The sequence below is a fragment of the Brachyhypopomus gauderio genome, unplaced genomic scaffold (genome assembly GCF_052324685.1).
Source record: "Brachyhypopomus gauderio isolate BG-103 unplaced genomic scaffold, BGAUD_0.2 sc44, whole genome shotgun sequence".
Taxonomy (NCBI): domain Eukaryota; kingdom Metazoa; phylum Chordata; class Actinopteri; order Gymnotiformes; family Hypopomidae; genus Brachyhypopomus; species Brachyhypopomus gauderio.
In genome coordinates, this window is record NW_027506870.1 from 2,036,309 (window position 1) to 2,060,477 (window position 24,169).

At 41.5% G+C, this 24,169-nt stretch overlaps 1 protein-coding gene across 3 annotated transcripts; it reads right to left on the reverse strand.

The window, feature by feature from the left end:
* Window positions 1–6,117: 6,117 nt before the first annotated feature.
* slc27a1b (solute carrier family 27 member 1b) lies at window positions 6,118–23,489 on the reverse strand. Of its 3 annotated transcripts, XM_076985855.1 has the most exons (14): window positions 23,195–23,487; window positions 22,927–23,089; window positions 22,505–22,678; window positions 21,471–21,865; window positions 21,123–21,293; window positions 19,973–20,042; window positions 17,200–17,291; window positions 14,791–14,900; window positions 13,339–13,548; window positions 12,920–13,046; window positions 8,183–8,320; window positions 7,681–7,845; window positions 7,182–7,328; window positions 6,118–7,095 (listed from the first exon to the last, which is right to left on the reverse strand). In XM_076985855.1, the coding sequence occupies exons 3-14, from the start codon at window positions 22,675–22,677 to the stop codon at window positions 6,938–6,940; spliced, it is 1,956 nt and encodes a 651-aa protein (XP_076841970.1). In that variant the 5' UTR covers window position 22,678; window positions 22,927–23,089; window positions 23,195–23,487; the 3' UTR covers window positions 6,118–6,937. The 3 variants fall into 3 exon arrangements, with proteins under 3 accessions (XP_076841970.1, XP_076841969.1, XP_076841968.1); XM_076985854.1 differs by having other exon boundaries at window positions 22,505–22,697; window positions 22,927–23,489; XM_076985853.1 differs by having other exon boundaries at window positions 22,927–23,487.
* Window positions 23,490–24,169: the final 680 nt, after the last annotated feature.

Genomic DNA, 24,169 nt, shown 5'->3' on the forward strand with positions numbered 1-24,169 from the left:
CCAAGTCTGAAACTTGGAATTTCAAGTCCTTTCGAGTCTTTTTTTTTTTACAGGCACCAACGCTTTACGAATGCTACGCTGATGCGTTTCTTTACTCGTTTTGTTGGTGTCCGCCTGCCAAAAGATGACAGATCATTTACATTTTATCTTCTCTTAATTACATAAATGTACTTAAACAAGAATGTTTTGTTACATCATTTTACATGAAAATAGCAAGCTTAATCGAAAGCAAGATGCTGTCATTACGAATGGTTATTCTAAACATTTGGATAAAATGTTTAAATATAGACTAATAAAAGGTTAGTGGGGTCACGGTGTAGGCTACTATTGTTACCTGGAGATTCAGTGGGGTCACATATTCTGATGGCTGCCGTCAGAATTGGTGACCCCAGTTAAAAAGGCTCACCTGTACATCCCATTCATGATTTCTTTGTTGGCTGCAATGGTGAGGGGATGGTAAATCTTGTTTAAGTACGTACTTAAGAGACGATAAATGTAAATATAAACATCTGTCATATTTTGGCTCGTGGACACCAACAAAACGAGTAAAGAAAGTGCATCAGCGTAGTTTACGTAGCATTCGTAAAGCGGTTGTGCCTCTGAACAGAAACTGTGAAATAGCGCCCCCTGTGGTCACAAAACTCGACGGTCACAGAATCTGGTGTAACGCCGGTCTGCGTCAGAAGGACGGAAATGAAATTAATGGGGCGCACTTTATAAATATTAATATGCGTTTTAAAATTTAGATTTGGGGTAAAAAAAAAATCAAGTCTTTGCAAGTAAACAGGTTCAAGTCCAATTCAAGTCCCAAGTTATTGGTGTAAAAGTCCAAGTCAAGTCTAAGTCTCTGAATATTTTTTCAAGTCAAGTCAAAAGTCTTAATATTAATGACTCGAGTCTGATTCGAGTCCAAGTCATGTGACTCGAGTCCCCACCTCTGCTAGCGACAAATCTAGCGACTTTTTGTGGTGTTATTGGAGACTTTTGGAGACTCTGAACAAACACACTCTTCAGTTGCTGTCCTCTGGGCCGTGAGCCCCACAACACTCAGTGCAGTCTCACACTCAGAGCAGACCCTCACCGCTCCACGTCCACACTGCACATGAACTGCGCATGCCCAAAGCTGCCGCTGACAGGGGATGTAAATATATGCTTTAGTTGTAAAACAGCCGTGATGTTTAGGGTAACTTTGACCCTGGTGCATGATTAATTGTTCAAAAGATGTCTGAAACCAAAAAAATCCTAACAAACAGTGTGAATATTTAATTACTAACTACATTACTAATTATTCTATCAATATTTAGTGCAATGGTGTTCCTTACTTGTAACAGGTAATGGTTCAATTAGGATCGTTTTTCATAAAAATGTAAAAATTCCCATGTTCAAACTATGATACCAAACACACACAACACTCTCATACACTTATACACACACACTCACACACATACACAAAAACACACACACACACACATACACACAAACACACTCTCATACATACACACACATACACAGACACACATACACAGACACACATACACACACAGAAACACACACATACACATGACATCAAAACACGTGAAGAAGAAGACTAATGTATCGCTGAACAACTCCAGTGCACCCGTGAAGAATGTCTAAAATGAAAACGAAAAGTTTTACGAGTTCCTTTATCTGGACAGATGACTAGGTTCAGCTATTGCTATTAAAAACTGAACGCAGCGCATTTAGGCGCCTCCGCTGTGTTATGTAATGGGAAAGTAACATTAAATTAAACTGTAAACATGTTAATAATCCGCTAATTGCAGAGACAACAAAAACAATCACGGAGCTGTCGATGCTGAACAAGCTGAGCGAATGTAAACAATAAAAGACATGCGTAGACTCACTATGTGACGTCAGCGTTTTCCTAAACATGCATTTTCCCCGTCCACACGAATACGCCGAGACCGGAGTTTTCCAGTCTCCACCTTGGAAGGCGTTTTCAAAAACCTCAAAAACCTTGGAAGGCGTTTTCACAAACAGCAGCTGTTTTTGTGTGGACGGTAGGCTGAAACGGAGACAAAAACCTCCGTTTTTAAAAATCTCCGGTGTCGTGTGGACAGGGCCTAAGGACCCCCCCCCCCCCCCCCCCCCCTCCGGTCAACAAAGTATGTTCGCCACACACTCCCCCCCCCCCCGTCAACAAATTACATTCGCTACCCCCTCGAATAACGAGCCATTTGGGAGCCGAAAGAGCCGACTCTTTATGAGGAGCTGAGCCAAAAGATCCGGCTCCCTAAAAAGAGCCAAAATTCCCATCACTAGTTTATATTCCATATCTGGTGGTGCACTGTGATTGGATATGTGAGTGGAGATGTGGCGTTCTGCGGGAAATCAGGATTGGCGTTTGTTGCATTTTGGAAGGAAAGAGAGAAAGCAGGGCAGTATTACACGGCGTTTTGATAAAAACTGAATATTGGCTTTTCAAGAGTGGTCACATACTATTCTGATTCTGGCTCTAACTCATTTTTTTTTAAACGGCGTTTAACGCGTTTTGGAACCAAACTCTTCATTTATACCTATACTCGAAATGATTAAAAATAATTCGCTTTTTATCACATTATTTAGTGGTTGTTTATTTTTAAAATGCCCAATCTTCACGTCTTCATGTTTTCTCATGTTTCGCCTGGAATTACAAGAGGCTCGTATTTGTTAACGTAATACAAGAGAACTATTCAGTCAGACAGATATTTGTTGTGTGAAATGAAGTAGTTACAATTTCAAGCATTTTAAAGTACTTTAGCCTAAATTCCAGCACTTTTCAAACCTGAAACACAAAGCAACATTAAAATTGGTCAGGTAAATGTTCATTCCCCTGTTTTGAGGGGTGTTTCTACCACATATCATTTCGGACAAAACACCTATTGTTTCGAAGAACACTGCAGTGACGCTCGCGAAAGTATAACACCTCCACCGTTCGCGCAGGGTCGTGCGAGGTAGGCGGAGTCACGCGCTACAGTCACTCGCGAAAGTATAAACCAGGCTTAAGTGATGCTGTGGGCCTGTTTCTCCTCCAAAGGACCTGGGAACCTTGTAAGGATACATGGGATCATTAATTCTTTGAAATATCAGAACAATTTGAATCAGAATCTGGTAATTTCTGCATGAAAGCTGAAGATGGGTCATCACTGGGTCTTTCAGCAAGGGAATGACCCTAAACATGTGGTCTACTCAAAAATGGTTCACAAAGCACAAAATCAAGCTCCTCTCATGGCCATCTTAGTCCCCAGACCTCAACCAAGAAACAAATAAAAAGAAAATGAATTATAAATATTACAGTATAACAATAAACAAATTAAAATTTGTCTCACAAAAAAATATTTTAAAATTATTTTACATAAAGCAGTGCAGAGAACAACTTTTAAATATTAGTAATATATTTTTAAAATATAAGTACATCTGAAATGAACAGAGGAGCATATGTGTGTTTTAATATATATTTATTTTAAAAACTTGCTGAGCTAAGCTAATCATAGCACCTACTAGGATTGGGCAGTATGATGACAGTATTGTAAAAATCGTAGCAGTATATTAACCACGTGACGTGACGTGCCAAATCTGAACTTTGAAAACTGGGGCATTTTTAAGACATTTTTCGCATCCATTAAAAATATCTGTGGGAGGGGTCAGCAGTTGGAGCTCACTGATAGAGTGGTGGTGTTCACTAAGATCATACAGAGGGGAAAAAGCCACAATTATCATGCCTCAAGTCATGTGGTTCTGTACATGATCGCGATGTAAAGATGGCAAATGCATACAAAAACAGTTCTGAAGAGAGCAAAAATTGAATTTAACTTCTCCATGTATAGAAAAGAAAAAGAAAAAAATGTTTCAAAAGCTCAACGTGCAAAAATGCGTAACTGCCAGATGGATAAAAACCACTAGGCCTATTGTTTGGCGTCCTCTCACGTGATCTAAAGTCTATTCGCATAACTGTAATGAATGGAAACAAGGCCGAAAATTGCGCATTATTTTTTCGAAAGGTTTGGATGGAAACCCGGCTATTGACGACGAGTGTTAGTTGTGAGTCAAGCGAGCTGGTTTATAAGAAAAACACTATTGCTACAGATTGGCAACATTTTGAATTTGTTTCAAATAAAAAGGAGAGCCAGCAAACCTATATGAGTCAGTGTGCAAGATCTGCTTACAAAAATTCTCCGCCAAAGATGCAAACACATAAAACTTGCATTCTCAATATTCAGTGATGGCTAAGTTACCTTGAGAAAGTAATCCGATTACTGATTACTCCTTTTAAAAGTAACTTAGTTACGTTACATATTACTTGATTTTAAAAGTAACTACGTTAGATTACAAGTTACTTTAATAGTTACATTCAGCAGCAAAATAAATTTTTCCAATACTCACTTTATTGGAAGTGCATTTTTAACAGTAACAATGTATTGAAGCAGGTTCGGTAACCGAGGCAGAAACTGCTTAATCCAAAAATCCCGAGGAGGGAAACTATTGATAACGCAACCCTGGCGCGCGCAGGCTCCGCCCCCCAGTGTCACTTAAAGGGCAAGACTCGCCGTGAGGAGTAGGAGTCGCTACAGTATCTCCTGACATTACGTTTGTGTAGCTGCGCGGTATTATTTGTAAATTTATTTGTAAACGTAATACAAGCGAACTGGGGTGGGTTTCCCGAAACGTTCGTAGCGCCAAGTACTTCGTAACCTCTTATGAAACGTACGAGGTTAAGAAGTACTTAGCGCTACAAACGTTTCGGGAAACCCACCCCAGTTCAGTCAGACAGCTTGTGAAACGAAATACCATTACAATTTCAAGCAATTTAAAGTAGGCGACGTTAGTCAAAATTCCAGCACTTTTCAAACGTGGAACACAAAGCAACATTAAAATTGGTCAGGTAAATGTTCCTTCCCCTGTTTTTGAGGGGTGTTTCTTTATACTACCACATATCGTTTCGGGAGGACACTGCACAGAATGACTTGTAAAACGTGCTCGCGCTCTCACAGGGTCGCGCGCAGCGTGCGGAGTCGAGCGCTACGGTCAGACGCAAAAGTAGAACTGAGCCAAGAAGAAAGCAAAAAATATATATTTTACTAGGGAAAATATAAATAGTAACGCACAGTTATTTGGATAAGTAACTTTAATCTGATTACTGGACTGGAAATAGTAGCGCGTTATATTACTCGTTACCGAAAAAAGTGGTAAGATTAGAGTAACGCGTTACTAAGTAACGCGTTACTGACATCACTGCTCATATTAAAACGAAGCACCCTTCAATTACAATTCAACAGGTGATAGAAAAGTCCCAACTCAGTTATTGTCAGACCTGGAGTCACTACCTCCATCCGCCACCAGAGGTCACAATCACCAGAATTTTAGTAATCAGCTGTTTTCTGTCAAAGCTGATTGAAACCAGTACTAAAGCCCGTCCTCCCCAGCCCTACCTCGCCAAGTATTGCCATCTCTTTATGAGTCTCTACTGAGCGTATTCCTAGTGAATTCTCTGATTGTCTTTTTGGTACTTGATCTCGTTCTGGTTTTGTCTTCTGCCCCTGTCTAGCCCTCCGGTACTTCTGCCTGACCTCACCCGTGTCCTCGGACCTGGCTGCTGGTGTCCTGTCTTCCTGTGGCCTGTGTCTCTCTTCGCTATTCCCCTTTTTGTGTATTTTTGTCCTCCTTGAATTAAAGGAATTCTGCCTGCACACTCTGCTCATGGATCCTCATTCACAGCCTGATCACCAGGCGTTACAGTTATCACTTTAATTGGAGCTGTTGCCAAATACAAAAAATACATCTGACGTTTCTGCTTATTGTAGTCTCTAATCAACGAGGAATAAGACCTGCTTATTTAGTGAAAGTGTGATTTATTTAATCATAAATAATTAATTTATATATGAGACCTTGTGTGTTTATGTAAATATGAATGCCCACAAGATATAAAATACAAATCAAATGAACATAAAACAATTGTATTGTTCATACTTCAACAATGTGTCTGTGTAATACATCAAAACAATATATGAGGAATTTGATCAAAACATAGCACACACATTAGTGTTTTACACTCACCCAATGCTGATTTACAATAATCACACACTACAGCGGGGTGCAGTATGACGGTTCAGCAGTTTTTATTTGTTCAGTATTATGGTGATGATTTTCATCAAGGACAGCAACATTCAGAGGCAGTAGGGTTCAAAGGTCAGTTTCCTTGTTCTAGTAATGTTTATTACTAGAGGGACCTTACGGTTAGATTCCCAGTGTTTGCATGATAGGATACCGGGAAAGGCATACAGTGTTATTTGTGAAATTATACCAGGTTCAGCTGAATGGTACCAAATATTTAACTTTAACTGAAATCAATTATACATTATATAGCCACTGTTACAGTGTAACCATGCCATTAATACCAGCCGAATACTCTGATTAACAATGTGTAGCAAATGTGTAGCACGTAATAATTAATGGTCTGGTTATACTGTAACAAAAGCTATGTAATGTTAAGTGTTACCTGAAATTGTTCAGTTATTCCTCCAGAATTGTAAAAGCTCATTAGATTCAAGGCCAACTTGGCAAACAAATTCACTTGACAACACAAATTAATTAAGAGTATCAGCATTGTTCAATTATTTTAAAACATTATATAATCTCAATTAGCTTTATCTGAACAGGATGAAGTGAATATAATTGACCCAATATTATTTACAGTACAAAATGGAAGTCTTATATAGAATATAAAACTCTTTTATAAAATATATAACTCTTGTTAAATTTACCATTGATGTTCAAGTAATTTTATTTAGATTTAGAAAGTAATTTAGTTAATTACCCGAACTGTTATTTTGAATTATACTAGTCTGCAATCACAGAAATGACCTAAAATACAGTTGAATTGTTATTTTACAATATACACGGTACTTTAGTCTGTGTAGTCTCATAAAGATACCCTTCCCTCTAAGATGTCATTATAGAGTTCTTCAGTTAGAGCCTCATAACGCCCCATTCGGCTGTTGAGAAAGTAGAACCTGTCGGCGGAGTGCTGTGGGTTATATCCCTCCTTCTGCAACCGGGTCTTCTGTATCTTGAACGTACCTGGAGGAGGACATAGAGAGAGACTGAGTGTGGGTGCACCTCTCTCCTTCTCCCTCTCTCTCCTACTCTCTTTAACTCTCCCTCACCTGTTGTGTCGACCTTTGGAGACAGGCGTAAGAAGACGGGTCGTGCATATGAGGGCAGGTGCTTCATCGCCACCTGCAGGAAAGTGTCACGGTCAAAACTCCTGGCGGTGTCTGCGATGGCTGCCATTCCTGCCTTACCCTCTACACCTGAGTAGGGAAGAAAGAAGCACAGTAAGAGGAACTGTAAAGGCAGAATTAGTGCACACAAACAATGGCCAATCAGCCTCAAGCCTACCAGGATAAAGTATACCAGGATAAAATATTCCATCCTACACCATACGATACCATCTTAAAGCCTACCAGACTAAAGCCTACCAACCAATGGCAAATCAGCCTAAAGTGTATTAGCCTAAAACCTACCAGACTAAAGCATGACCGGCTTCATTAATTAACTCTTTCTACATGAAAATCTACATGATGATCAGAAGCACTAGTGAATGTGGGCTTCAGAATCCGAAATCTCTGCTGGTCTGCAGGTACGTATAAACACCTGTCTGACCTGGAATAGTCACTCCATAGACAGCCACATCCGTCTGGTTCAGAAGTGAGCTCAGGATTCCTTCCACCTCTGTGGTTGAGACATTTTCACCTCGCCAGCGGTATGTGTCCCCGCTGCGGTCCCGGAAATACATGTAGCCCAGTTCATCCATTACCATCACATCACCTGAGAGAGACAGAGATAGAGAGAGACAGAGATAGAGAGAGACAGAGAGTGACAGGGAGATAATAATTGTTATTGCTGTTGATGTTATTTTCTGTATTTTGTACAGTCATGCATCTTGACAAACAGAAGGATAAAGAAAGAGACAAAGAGCGTTCTCAAATCGAGAAACAGAGGAGAACAAAATATGGAAAAGAGGAGCCAAAAAAAAAAAACAGAAAGGAAGAGATAAGAATAATTATTGATAATAAAACGTCAAAAAGGCAAAGTTCCAAATTAAAAGGAAACAATGTGGTCTCCCTTTGTGAATACATTATTTATGATCATCTTATTCACCTACCTGACAGGTAGGCGGAGTCTCCCTTTGTGAATACATTATGTATGATTTTTTTATTCGTAGCCTCTTGGTTAGCATAGCCATCGAACCTGCGCAGAGGGTCTTGCTGGTTGATGCGACCCACCAATATCCCCGGTTCACCTACAGCATCAGCAGACACACTCACGCACATTAATGCTTTGTTATGTACATGCAGCCACTTATAGGTAGACGGGTGGGGGGGTGATGGTGTGAACCATCAGTTCATTGTTCTGCTGCATGTGTTCACTGACTCAGATAGAGAAGAAAAAACTCTGGCCTCCCCTTGGGGAGATTGTCCGTGTGGGTACATATGTGAGTAAATTTATGTTGGGATGAAGGTGTGTAAGGGTGTATGTGTGTGTGTTTGGATGAATATGGATGTCCAATGTAGCAGCAGTTGGTGAACCATTGCAGTGGTCATTTGAGCTGTGGTTTTTCTGCCCTTCCCTTTTTATAATAAATAATAATAATAATAATAATAATAGTCTTTATTTGAATAGCACCTTTCATACATACATGCAACTGAAAGTGCTAAAAACTACTGAAAATAAGGTTTATGGGTGTATGTGAGGGTGTATACGTGTGTGGGTGTGTATGTGTGTGGGTGTATATGTGTATGTGTGTGGGTGTATATGTGTATGTGAGGGTGTATATGTGTATGTGTGTGGGTGTATATGTGTATGTGTGTGGGTGTATATGTGTATGTGTGTGAGAGTGTATGTGTGTGTGGGTGTATGTGTGTGGGTGTATATGTGTATGTGTGTATATGTGTTTGGGTGAATATGTGTATGTGTGTGGGTGTATATGTGTATGTGTGTATGTGTGTGGGTGTATATGTGTATGTGTGTGGGTGTATATGTGTGTGGGTGTATATGTGTATGTGAGGGTGTGTATGTGTGTGGGTGTATATGTGTATGTGTGAGGGTGTATATGTGTATGTGTGAGGGTGTATATGTGTATGTGTGTGAGGGTGTATGTGTGTGGGTGTATATGTGTATGTGGGTGTATGTGTGTGGGTGTATATGTGTGTATGTGTGTATATGTGTTTGGGTGAATATGTGTATGTGTGTGGGTGTATATGTGTATGTGTGTGTGGGTGTATATGTGTGTGGGTGTATATGTGTATGTGTGTATATGTGTGTGGGTGTATATGTGTATGTGAGGGTGTGTATGTGTGTGGGTGTATATGTGTATGTGTGAGGGTGTATATGTGTATGTGTGAGGGTGTATATGTGTATGTGTGAGGGTGTATATGTGTTTGGGTGAATATGTGTATGTGTGTGGGTGTATATGTGTGTGGGTGTATATGTGTATGTGAGGGTGTATATGTGTGTGGGTGTATATGTGTATGTGTGTATATCAAGGTTATAATCGTTAACGAAAACGAACGAAAAAACGAAAACTAATATTGAAAAAACATTTTCGTTAACTGAAATAAATAATAACGATAATTAAAAGAAAAAAACGATAACTAACTATAACTATATTACATGTTTAGAAAACTAACTAAAACGTACTGAAATTATAGATAGGATACCCTTCGTTTTCGTGTTTGTCAGTTAATTTATAAGTCTTGTGAACTGATATGAGATCGATTATTTTCACTATTAGTTTTATATTAGCTGACAGAAGCGTACGACACCTCCTGGTCCATCACGTCTCTTGTTTAGAGCTCCTGCTCGCTATGCTAGCCTGCACAATTACAACAACAAAAGTTGGGATAAAACGGCGAGTCCTGTATGGGATTTTTAAAATATGACTACGAGGAAGACTACATGTCTTGTAGTGGAAACAGGTGATAAAATATATAGAGTAGTTCTCAAGAGGAAAAACCCCACGAATCTCAAAGTTCACACAAGAGGGCTAACTGTCAATACCTTGACAAGCTAGACTGTTAAGTAGCTCCGCCGAAAGAGAAGTAACATCCCGGCTGGGTAGCACCGGGAAGGAGAACCGTAATGGACCGTCTTCACCAGTGATCAAATAGCTGCTGGTTAGTTAATGCAGAAAAACTGCAAGCGGGTGGATGCACTAGTTAATGTGTTGAGAATCGACTGAAAAATTGACTGTGTTACTCGATTGCCTTCAAAACGTTTGGCTTTTCACGCGAACCAAAATAGGCTTACGCTCCTATGTTCGTGTCCGTCTTAGTCTGGCAATTTTCAGCAGCAATATTACACATTTTGCACTTAAGGCTTCTATCTTGTGGACTGTTAGTTGTTCAACAGTAATTGAATGCATTTTTTAAAATGGTATCTTTTGATGAGTTTTTATTACACAATATTTACTTTTGACTTTTTGAATCCTGCACCTGACAAATAACCCAAAGTATAAAAAAACTAAAACTAAAACTAAGCTTTAAAAAAATTATTAAAACTAATAAAAACTAGCAAACATGCTCTAAAAACTAATTAAAACTAACTGAATTAGAAAAAAAAGTGAAACAATGAAATAAAAACTAAACTATAATGAAAAATCCAAAACTATTATAACCTTGGTGTATATGTGTGTGGGTGTATATGTGACAGTGAGGGTGTATATGTGTTTGGGTGTATGTGTGTGTGGGTGTATATGTGTGTGGGTGTATATGTGTATGTGAGGGTGTATATGTGTGTGGGTGTATATGTGTTTGGGTGTATGTGTGTGTGGGTGTATATGTGTGTGGGTGTATATGTGTATGTGAGGGTGTATATGTGTGTGGGTGTATATGTGTATGTGAGGGTGTGTATGTGTGTGGGTGTATGTGTGTGTGGGTGTATATGTGTGTGGGTGTATATGTGTATGTGAGGGTGTGTATGTGTGTGGGTGTATGTGTGTGTGGGTGTATATGTGTTTGGGTAAATATGGATGTCCAATGTAGCAGCAGGTGGTGAACCGTTGCAGTGGTCATTTGAGCTGTGGTTTTTTCTCCGCAGTGGGGGTGGTGGGGCACCACATTCTAGGCTGTTATAGTTGGTGATTGTGTAAGGCACCTCTTCCTGTACTCTTTACTGTATTTTAGACATTGAGGGCTTTTGAGGGGACGGTGTGGATGAACACTGACCAGTGGCTGACCATGAACACTGACCCTCTTTTCTCTCCTCCTCTTTTCTCTGTATGGCCCACCTAACCCCAATTATTTTTATTACTATTGTACTGTATTGTACAGAATTGTTATCATTTGATTCTTACATAAAATAAAGTTGTCCTCCAAAGGGGGGGGGGGGGGGGGGGGGTGGGCAAAAAAAAAGAAGAGAGTAGTGTCTCTGAAATCACTTCTGGTAAGATTTCCTAAATGTCCTTTTTTTGTTTACTGGTTATGGCTGTTGTGTTTTTAAAAGAGACACACTGTAAAAAGTACCATCTTGATAAGTTAAAATTGCTCAAGATTATTATTCTATTTCAAGTAGCTGAGGGTTTTTTGTATAAATTTATGTAAAAACATCTTTACCTATTGGCAGTTTTTCAAAAGACAAAAACTACTGAAAATAAGGTTAAAAAAATCAGTGCTCTTTTGAATAATCAATATGCCACTTATATGCCACTATAATTCAAATATTATGTTTGTGACTTCTGACTTCTTCTGACTTTGTGACTTCTTGCAAGAGAGCTTGCAGTCTCTTGTGGCAGGCAGCCAAAGGTGTGTATTGAAGCAGCCACCACCCACACCTGAGACACGCCTAATTTACACAACACTGGAGGTAAGAAGGGCTTATCACACCTGCCACCCTCTGCCTTTTGGAAATGCTGTGGGACCTAGCAGGGATGACTGCCTTTTGGCAAAGGTTGAGGCACCCCAGTGTTAATATGTATACCATGTTGTCACACTGTGTGTCTGCGTGTCTGGATGTGTGTGTATGTGTGTTTGTGCATTAAAGTTTGTATGTGTCTGGACATCTGGATGTTTGTATGTGACTGGATGTGTGAGTGTGCATATGTGTGTGTTGTTATTTATACATTTGTGTATGCATTGTGGTTTGTACATGTGCATCTGTGTGTATGTATGTGTGTGTGTCAGTAGCGAACCTTGACCATTATACCTGGGCCCGCTACCACCCCCCTCCCCCGAAAAAAATTAAGTTATTAACTGCAATAAAAAAATAAGAATAAAAAATTGAGACAACAGTACAGCTTTAGACACACAATAAACAATAATATTTGTACTAGATAACTTCTTAAGCAAAATAAGGTTCCAAACAAAATAAAGTTCACAGCTCCGTGTTCCTCGGGAGCGGAATATGTAAACAACACGCACGAGGACATCAGAGGAATTAATTGAAACTAGCTAGCGGTGGTACGCTAACGCCAGCTAGCGTCACCACAGCGGGCAGAAATTATTATACAGTTAAGCCCGCCCACTAAGAGGGAAGATATGATTGGTCAAATTTACTGTCATTTGAAACTGGTATTGCACTGAATTATAACTGCCAGGTCCTCTGTAAATAAACAGCGGGCATCACAGTCCTGATAGGGGGAGACACAGGCTCACAGGCTTCCACTTAACCCCTCACCTTCCAACACAGATTGAATAGACACGGTTGAATAATTTATTTGCTTAAATTTTTGTAATTGTTTAGATGTCGATTGTCAAACTGTAATTAGATAAAAAAAATTGGATAAATTGTAAATTGTATTATATATATTTATGTTTCAAGAATATTTTAGGCCCTCTGAGAGGGCGTAGAGGGCCCTGAAGGTTCCCCACTGGTGTGTGTGTGTGTGTGTGTGTGGATCCTCAACCTGGGCCACAAGGCACACAAAGGCCCCTGCTGTCTCTGATGAGCTCCATGTTCTCTTCTTTTACCTTCAGCAGTCTGATAGGGTAAACATTGGGCAGGATCACACTGTTAAAGCCACACGCCCCCACCTGGTTGGAGGAGCACATTACACCCATAAGACTCAACAGCAGACTGTAAAACAGCACAGAAGGGCTGCCAACGTGACAGCTTCTTCTAGTTACAACCAGCATCTAAAAATGACTTTAATCCACCAAACACATCCATAAACTAGTGCATTAATTTGCAGGTGGATTAAATGTGAGTCTGAATTTCAGCTTACTGGCTGAATCATCTGAATCACTAGAAATAAATGGGAATGATATTGAGCTTCCCATGGGGATGCGCACACACACACACACACACACACACACACACACACACCTTGCCATCCAGGTTAGCAATGCTGCAGTTACACTCTGTAGCTCCATAAAACTCTCCGATGTGTTTTATGTTGAAGCGTTTAGCGAATGCTTCCCAGACATTGGGGCGGAGCCCATTTCCGATGGCAACTCGCACTCGGTGACATGATTCAGAGGGGCGCACTGGCTGAGTCAGAAGATATCGGCAAATCTCACCGATGTACTGGGCCACCTGAATGTGCACATAAACACAAACACACACACACTTTCTGTTAAATTAAGTCAAGTTACTGATTATACATTTTTAGAGAAAATGCCTTACTAGGCGTAGATCAGTGGAATACTACTGTTAACACACAACAGAAGGAAGAACTTTGCAAATATGTATGTGTAATACATAAAGTTCCATTTTTAAAGTATGAGTCCTCTCTCTAGTGGACAGATTTGGTAATCCAGATCAGCCAAAATCATGTGGACCTCTCTCCTAATTATTCAGTTCTGTTAGATTAGCCAGACCCACTTCTAACAAGTGTATAAAATGAAGGACATCACCTGTTTCATCAGACATTATACAGTTCCAACAGATCACCTCTGCATTATCACACTTTACAGAGCTCCAACACATCATCTCTGGTTCATCACACATTACAGAGCTCCAACAGATCATCTCTGGTTCATCACACATTACAGAGCTCCAACAGATCACCTCTGCTTCATCACATATTGCAGTTCCAAACTGCCACTGGAAGGAACATAAGCACATGACCCATGTGTCAGGAGATTTAGGAAATGGGCGTCCATGACTGAGCCCAATTCTTTGATGAATTATGCTTCACTATCTGACAGTCTGATGGATGAATCTTATCCAATCTTATTCCAATTCTAGTCTAACACTTCCCACTGGAATGCATTGCAGCAAGAGTTTGGTGCAGAAGGGATAAGTGTCTGGATTTGTTCTTCAGAGTACTAACCCTCACCCCTCAAATTATACACTCTCACCTTAATAGCAAACTTGGTAGGAGAAAGTCCTTTCCTGTAGCCGCATGACTGTGTATCCCTTCAACCCTGTTGAACACCCGAATACCTTTTGGATGAGCTGGAAAACTGAATGTGACCAGGCATTCAGCTCCAGCAGGTGCAGGCGTCTCAAGGTGTTTAACCTCAGAAATGCTCTTCTGACTGAATCAGCAGCAGTTCTTACATACACACTCCAAATACTTGTGAAAAATGTCCCCAGACAAGTGGAGGCTGTTGGGGCAATGGGATGTCTGAACATGCTCATACAAATGTGATGAACAGGTGTCCATATATACTGTATTGCTTCATTCCTTCTTGACCATATAGTGTAATGGTGGGTGAATTGACGTAAGACATCACACACTAACTTTATACAACTCAGTCATACAATACTAGTAAGACAGTGGTCTACTGAACATTATAACCCCATAACGCAAGGTTTATGATTGGTTCTTACCGTGCAGTTATATCGCACACAGTCATCCCAGAATCGACTGGCAGAGAACTTCCTCCGGATCACCACTGTCAGACCATGTATCAGACACTGTCCCACCCCCATGATGTTTCCTAGAAGTCCAGTCAAAAAAGAGAGCTGATAGGCTAGGCAGAAATGCTGTATGGACAGAGGACCACCAGATCTGTAGAATACCCACTCCCATTAACTCACACACACACACACCTCTGATTGGCCAGTCTCACTGTGATTGACAGGAGAGAACATGACAAGTTTGCTTTCAGAGAATGTCGGGGTTCAAACTCCCGACCTCCTGATGGTGCGGCAAAGACTCTTCTGTATACCCGTTCAGGGAGATAAGCACTTTTAATTGACCAGGAAAATTTCAAGCCAGTAATTCTCCCTAAATGGTTACAAATAAAGATTTTTGAGGAATCCGCTTAGTTCCTTCACTCACACTACTGGATGGAGTATCTGTATTTGGACTTTTAAGTCTCCTGATAAGATGCAGTTGCCATTTTCATCTATGTGACAATAATCCAATAATTAATTAAAACAAACGCTGAGACCTGCTATTGCATCACTGCAACCATGAAACATGCTGACTACATTGAGCACACTCCCAGCAGTCATCACTACAGTGAGCACACTCCCAGCAGTCATCACTACAGTGAGCACACTCCCAACAGTCATCACTACAGTGAGCACACTCCCAGCAGTCAACACTACAGTGAGCACACTCCCAGCAGTCATCACTACAGTGAGCACACTCCCAGCAGTCATCACTACAGTGAGCACACTCCCAACAGTCATCACTACAGTGAGCACACTCCCAGCAGTCATCACTACAGTGAGCACACTCCCAACAGTCATCACTACAGTGAGCACACTCCCAGCAGTCATCACTACAGTGAGCACACTCCCAGCAGTCATCACTACAGTGAGCACACTCCCAGCAGTCATCACTACAGTGAGCATACTCCCAGCAGTCAACACTACAGTGAGCACACTCCCAACAGTCATCACTACAGTGAGCACACTCCCAGCAGTCAACACTACAGTGAGCACACTCCCAACAGTCATCACTACAGTGAGCATACTCCCAGCAGTCAGCACTACAGTGAGCACACTCCCAACAGTCATCACTACAGTGAGCATACTCCTAGCAGTCATCACTACAGTGAGCACACTCCCAACAGTCATCACTACAGTGAGCATACTCCCAGCAGTCAACACTACAGTGAGCACACTCCCAACAGTCATCACTACAGTGAGCACACTCCCAACAGTCATCACTACAGTGAGCACACTCCCAGCAGCAGTGATGTCAGTAACGCGTTACTTAGTAACGCGTTACTCTAATCTTTTTCGTTAACGAGTAATATAACGCGCTACTATTTCCAGTCCAGTAATCAGATTAAAGTTACTTATCCAAATAACTGTGCGTTACTATTTATATTTTCCCTAGTAAAATATATATTTTTGCTTTCTTCTTGGCTCAGTTCTACTTTTGCGTCTGACCGTAGAGCTCGACTCCGCACGCTGCGCGCGACCCTGTGAGAGCGCGAGCACGTTTTACAAGTCATTCTGTGCAGTGTCCTCCCGTAACGATGTGTGGTAGTGTAAAGAAACACCCCTCAAAAACAGGGGAAGGAACATTTACCTGACCAATTTTAATGTTGCTTTGTGTTCCACGTTTGAAAAGTGCTGGAATTTTGACTAACGTCGCCTACTTTAAAATGCTTGAAATTGTAATGGTATTTCGTTTCACAAGCTGTCTGACTGAACTGGGGTGGGTTTCCCGAAACGTTCGTAGCGCTAAGTACTTCTTAACCTCGTACGTTTCATACGAGGTTACGAAGTACTTGGCGCTACGAACGTTTTGGGAAACCCACCCCAGTTCGCTTGTATTACGTTTACAAATAAATGTACAAATAATACCGCGCAGCTACACAAACGTAATGTCAGGAGATACTGTAGCGACTCCTACTCCTCACGGCGAGTCTCGCCCTTTAAGTGACACTGGGGGGCGGAGCCTGCGTGCGCCAGGGTTGCGTTATCAATAAAGTTTCCCTCCTCGGGATTTTTGGATTAAGCAGTTTCTGCCTCGGTTACCGAACCTGCTTCAATACATTGTTACTGTTAAAAATGCACTGCCAATAAAGTGAGTATTGGAAAAATTTATTTTGCTGCTGAATGTAACTACTAAAGTAACTTGTAATCTAACGTAGTTACTTTTAAAGTCAAGTAATATGTAACGTAACTAAGTTACTTTTAAAAGGAGTAATCAGTAATCAGAAATCGGATTACTTTCTCAAGGTAACTTAGCCATCACTGCCCAGCAGTCATCACTACAGTGAGCACACTCCCAGCAGTCATCACCCAAGTACGCACACACACACACACACCTACCTGCAGAATGGTAGAGAGGTAGGCAGGTATAAATTATGTCGTCTGAGCGTAGTCTGAAGGAGTAATACCCAAATGCCGCAATACGGTAGAACCTGAACACACACACACCAACACAATACAGAAAACAACAAAAATAATGAATGAATCTGAATAAGTAGGTGATGATTTTAATTATTTAAATTCAAAATAAGACAATGTATGTTAAGTCTGTATTTCAGCAAATATGCCAAATATATATCAAGGTTTCCATTTAACCTGTGAAGTTTGCATGCGGATGCAACTCCTGATTCTAGTTTTTAGAGCTACTGCAGCAGTTTTCTAGCATTGCATAGGGAATGAAAGCCATGGGGTCAGTTCATGGGGTCAGTTCATGGGGACAGTTCATGGGGTCAGTTCATGGGGTCAGTTCATGGGGACAGTTCATGGGGTCAGTTCATGTCCTGATCATCAATCATCGGTTTTCTATATAGACCCATATGTTGGTACTACATTTGACAAGATTTTATATACCATATTGCATTTGGAATAGATGTTATTACGTTTTGCACTCAGTAAATTTTGAAGTGGAATGTAATGACATGTGATACATTGCTCCTAAACACACAAGTTTCTTTTTATCTTACTAGGCTGAAGTAATTAGAATATGTATTTTTATTTTCAAAACATGTTTTTCAGTTTGAAGCCTACACTGTAAAAACCAGAACTTAAAATTGCTCACCTTACAATGATTTTTAGTTTAGCTGAGCCAAAAATAATTAATTGCACCATAAACTATAACAAAGTAATTAGATCGGCTTACTTTATTGAGTTTCTTGTTAAAAGTTGATCTGACCTTACAACCTGCATTGTCAAAATATACAAATTGTAGTTGAACCCTAGTTAAGGCCAGGCCAACTCCTCTGCGCATGCTCAATTTGACTCCTTAGTTGAGAACGGGGCGGGGTTTGCGATTTCGACTCCGGACAACTTGAAATGGATTTCACCTGCAGCAAGCAACGACATACGCTACTCTGAATTGAATATTAACGTCCAAATGTGTTTTGTCATTTGTCTTATATGATCCAACTTCAGTTAGCTATTCTTAGTATTGAAGTTAGAGATTTATGTACATGTGAAATACATACCAGTCAAGTTTTGTATTTAATAATACGAGACATTTCCCGTATCTGACGTAATCGCGTATCGCGTAATTTGTATAATCGGTTATTTGCATATAGCTGCAATCGAGGCTGTAGGAGAGACAAAAACATCTTTGGAGTGGCAAAAAGTGAAGAACAAACACCCCAAATATGTTTTGAACTACAAATGTGACTAAACCCGCGAGTTTTCAATTGTTATTTTTTTAAAAGCATTCATGTGCCGCGCCAAACAGAATTCTGTCACTAGCCTCGCGAGAACTGCTACCTGCAGTAGTCTGGGTAGCAGTTCTCGCGAGGCTAGTGACAGAATTCTGTTTGGAGCGGCACATGAATGCTTTAAAAAAAATAACAATTGAAAACTGAAAATACGGGAAAATACTGGAAAATAAAAATACGGGATGACGCCGGGACAGAGCGGTAAAATACGGGACTTTCCCGGCCAAAACGGGACACTTGACAGGTATGGAAATATACATTATCTGAACAAGATATTGTAGCGTCGGGGTGACGTCATTACCCATGAGCCCTTGCGGCTCCGGCCCTGTTATGCATATTATGTGATGTTTATGTCTGTATATTGTTATATATTATTGATTATTAATTGTGTGTTATTCGTTAAGTCACCCCGGTCCATTTTTTAATGTACATGTGCATTATCCGAGTTGCCCCTCCATGTATGTGTAACGTTGTCATCATCATGACCTCCCCCTATAATTTCATGTGTAAGGTCAAGTTAGTTAAAGCCTTGAATTTGATTTAATTGTGCCTGTGAGTGCCAATTTTCTTGCGAGGTGAGAATAAAACCTCTGTTCTTGATAAGAATGGACGTGTCTGTGGCACCACGCCACAATATAATAAATTAGCACAACTTTAAAAAACTTGGAACACCTGGTATGTAGCTTACATTTTGAGGTTCATATTCATGGGCAAGATAAATTATCTGAACAAGATATAGTAAGTTAGCATAACTTGAATCATTTGGAATTATTTGTAGGCAATACTTAAAATCTGAAGTTTATATACCTGTGAAAAATAAATAATTGGAACAAGAAATAATAAGTTGGCTTAACTGAGTGAATTTCTTAAAAACTTAAGAGTTTGAGTTGGGATCAAAACTCAAAAATCGAGTGCAGTAAGTTGCCTTGAAATTTTGAGTTTTCTCAACTTTTTCTTTTTTACAGTGTATTGTGAGCTTTCTGTCATATCAGCAATGATAAATATAATATGTAATAACATAATACGGTAATTTCTGAGTTCCTCATTGTTATAATGAAGATACTGAAGCTGAGACTGCAGATGCTCCCCGCTGTGCCAGTGATCACTCCCTACTACCAACGCTGGCTTCCTCTTCTTAGGGGAGAATTTGGCTTTAGCTTTGTTTAAATATAGTCTACATTAAACATATTAAAACACTTTTCTTATCACACAATGTTTTTATTATTCTATTTTATATTTTATAATAAGCATAATAATAGCTTTTGAATATTTTCAATATGTGTAATATATAACACTGTGTACTGTTACACCCCTAGTTAGTTCTAATCTGAAACACATCTGAGGTAACTGTGTCATGAAATAAAGCTTCTATCAGTAATATGAGCTGTAAAAGAGCCTAAATATCCTCCAGAACTAACCTGCTGTGAACCACAATGGCTGGTTTGGGTAAGCCAGTTGTACCTGAGGTGTAGATATAGAACAACCTGTCTACAGAGAGAGAACACATACACATATTAGCACATATTAGCACCACACTACCACAAACACACACATACAGGTCCACTTTCTTTCTGTTTCTTTCTGTGAGAAATGTGAGAACTTGCTCACTTGAACAGTCTGACGGAAGAAACTACATGGTTGTTTACCTCACACACACACACACACACACACACACACACACACACACACACACACACACACACACACACACAACACACACGCAGTCTCATGTGTGAGCCTGACGTGGTGCACTTGCTCAAATCCACTCCAGTGAAAAGAGCTCCAGAACATTTGTATTCTGCTCATTCAGGCTTCATTCACAAGCACCAGGCTGGTATGTAACCTCTTCCCCAATTCTAGCCTCTAAAGACCACAGCACAGCCCCCACCACAGCACAGCCCCCACTCCTTTTATTCTCTCCCTCCCTCTGCCTGTCTCTCCCTCTCTGCCTGTCTCTCTCTGTCCTACTTTCATTGTCCCACTTTCTTTTGTTCTCTCTCCCTCTGTCTCCCTCTCTTTCTTTCTCCCTCTCTCCTTCTCTGTCTCTCTCCCTCTCTCTCTGTCTCCCTCTCTCTCACTCCGTCCCCACCCCTCTCTCCCTATTTCTCTCTCTCTTGCTGTCCCCCTCCCTCTCTCCCTCTCTCACCCCCTCTCTTTTTCCAGCTGTGTTTTCATTGACTGTGTGACTGTAACTGTACGCTTTAAGAACTGACGTGTAGCTTATTTGTTCAGTCAAAACTGTCCAAGCTGTTTCTGCTTGTGCAGTGGTCCCATTCTGCAGGAGCCCATCAATGCCTGCCCTTCAATGTGTGTGTGTGTGTGAGAGAGAGAGAGAGAGAGAGAGAGAGAGAGAGAGATAGGCCAGATCTTTTACATTGTTGCAACACTCGAAATATTTCTATCAACATGTGGAGACATATAACTGCTCAGTCTTAAGCAAACTTATGATTGCAGACAAAAGCATGCATGTATCTATGCACGAACATATACAGCTTGCCCAGAGAAAGACATATGTATGTGCCACCTGCACACACACACACACACACACACACACACTTGTAGGCTTACCATCAAAGCCCTTATTGTGGGAGATGGGAGGAGGAGTTTGGGGCAGGGAGGGCAACAGCAGGTCCAGCTGGTGAGCTGAGAGGGAGGACAGATCTTCCTCAGCTGGGGCCTCTCCTCCTGTCCAGAAGAGCTGCATCCGCCCCAGCAGAGAGCCCCTCACCTCCAACACAGCTACAGAGACAGGGGAGAGAGAGAGAGAGAGGAGGATGGAAGATATTTGAGGGAAAGGTAGAGATGATAATAAGAAATCAGAAACTCAAGTATGAATGATGAGTGAACAAATGTGAACAAAATTGAGTAAATGAGTGAAAGAACGAACACGGGAGTGAAAACACTCTCTCCTCTCACCGCCAACAAGCTCCGCCCCAAACACCATCCCTTGCGCATGTGACACCTCTATGCAGTGGATCAGCGAATCCTGGCGGAGATTAAAGTTAATGAGCGCTGCCTCCACGCCCACTTTAGCTAATCCCAGCCAGAGGGCAACCATGAGGGGCCGCCCCTCCATGAAGATAGCCACCACATCGCCAGAGCCCCAGCCATGAGCGAGGGCCCAGTGGGCCACGGCGTTGGAGCGCCGGTCCAGCTCGGAGAAGCTCCACACCTCGCCTGTGGCCTCCTCCACCAGTGCTGGCTTGTCTGGGTGGAGCGCCACCTGCTGGGCAAAGATGGAGGGGACGGTACTGCGGGTACGGAGGTAGCGGCGGACAATGATCTTCACCCGTAGTAAGACATACAGGCCACTAGAGGGAGTTGGTGAGGACAGAAAGAACAGACATGTATACACACAGAGTAGATAAATATATACAACAGTATAATCTAATCGACTGTAAGATGTAGTATACTCGTGTAAAATGTACACTCTGTGCTAGGACAAAGAGGACAGGACACTGGCTAAATGGAAGAAGAGTGTAAGAGGGAAAAGAGGAAAGGGTGCAGGGATATAATCAAGGATGTGATTGAGGGTGTGGTGTGAGGTGTGGTTAGGGGCGTGGTTAGGGGCATGGTTAGGAACACCTGTCTGTGCTTCACTCCTGGGCAGCTCCAGCTGATTGGTATGCAGGTAAAACTGATATGTGGGTTGAGTTACTAATACAAGCACAGAATACAAGACACAAAGAGGTTGGGAACAGAAAAGACTGAGAGAACAGGGGAAGTCCTGAGAGAGAGGGAGAGAGAGAGGGAGGGAGAGAGAGAGGGAGGGAGAGAGAGAGGGGGGACAATGACAACATAGAGAAAGAGACAGAGACCATGACAAGATGAAGAAAACAAAAGCCCATGAGAGAGAGAGAGAGAGAGAGAGAGAGAGAGAGAGAGAGAGATATGCTTTGTGGGAGAGAGAGACAAAAAGAAAGAGAGAGAAAGGAGAAGAAGCTCCCCACCTGAGGTCTCTGCGGATGGTGCAGGCCGCCATGTGGAGAAACCTCCAGCCTCCTGCTCCTAAATACACACCCAGCCCTGCAGCTAGGCTCCAGGGCCAGGAGGCCCCCAGCAGCCGGACAAGCCCCAGCGAAGCCACCGTCAGTGGGGCGCGCAGGCCGCCTGAAGCCCCCATCCTGCAGCACAGGAGAGGTGCTGTGTAGCCCAAGGAGGAGAGACAGCCTGCACTTACACAGGCTGCACACATGTAATCCACTCGCTCAGCTCAGAAACACTGTCAACCAATATTTACAGATCACTTTTAATTTAGTCACGAACTGGGAAGAATAAATAATCATTTTAAGCCTGTGGCGTTGTCAATCTCTTACTCTTTTACCAAAAAAGCAAGCATATAATTTAGACATACTTTCATTTAAAAACTTACCTGTTACGCGCCACCGATTGTGTCCGGGGAGTAAAATGTTTTTCTGCCCGAACTCAAGCCAGTTCCACGTAGTTTCCCACGATCCCGGCGGTAATAGTGTCACCTCGACCGCGCGCAGCCAGATGACCCACTACCCAACAGTGCGCGCCGCCATCACAGCATACTATAAATCATGAGGACAAAACCGCAACAGAAGAAGTTCGACGTATAAACACGGTAAGCGTAATCAAGAAAAATGCGAGCGATAAGGTAGGTTATCAATATGCACCGGACTCGCAGCAGTTCAACTTTCCGGATTCTCTCAGTTGGCGTCGCGCGAACAGAGCCCAAAGCCCGCCTCTGTGCGCATCCCGCTGGGGGCAAATCCCCCTCCCATTGGTGCAAAACGAATGTCAGTTCTATCGCTTTTTTTTGGTCCAACATGTTTGGACCAGACTTATCATTTCGAGAGAACCGAAAATATACACGTAACAATACATCCATAAACAGTCATTATCAAAAGAAAAAACTGGGAGTTCTTACTTCACGACCCTAAAGTGCGCGCATTTGCATGTGAGTGTATGCAGAAGTTACAAGTGTTCGAAGCCAGAAGAACAGCTTGGACTGATCCGCATTGTATGTGTAAATGGCAGAGAACATTCTGTGTTTGCATTCTCTCATGAACATATCCACTGATTAGGTCATCCTAAACACTGCCAGCTTTCTTTCTCTCTCTCTCTCTATCTCTCTATCTGTGTATGTGTGTGTGTGTGTGTGTGTGTGTGTGTGTGTGTGGTCATCCCCGTCACTGCCAGATGAGGTAAACTCAACACTATTTGTATAGATCCCACCTTAAATCATGTGCAGTAATGTTTAATAATGCTTACCGTGACAATGTTTGGTGTCTTTTTTCCTTATAGCCTAAGAGTGTTTTTTTTTTGCACCTTAACACACACTAGCAATAAAAAAAAGAAATAATTAAAACAAACATTTAAAAAAAAGTAATTCCTACATCTCAGGAAGCGTATCTGTAAAAACACCAAACACTCCAGAATGACACTGAAGAGACAGTTTCTCCCCCATGTTTGTGTTTACATCAGTGGAGACAAACAGGACACGTTGAAGTGTGAGACTGGTTGTTGTACCCTACACAGTTGTTTACCTCACACACACACACACACACACACACACACACACACACACACACACACACACAAAGGCTTAAAACCTTTAAAACGTCTTTTAAAACTGTTTTACCATCAAG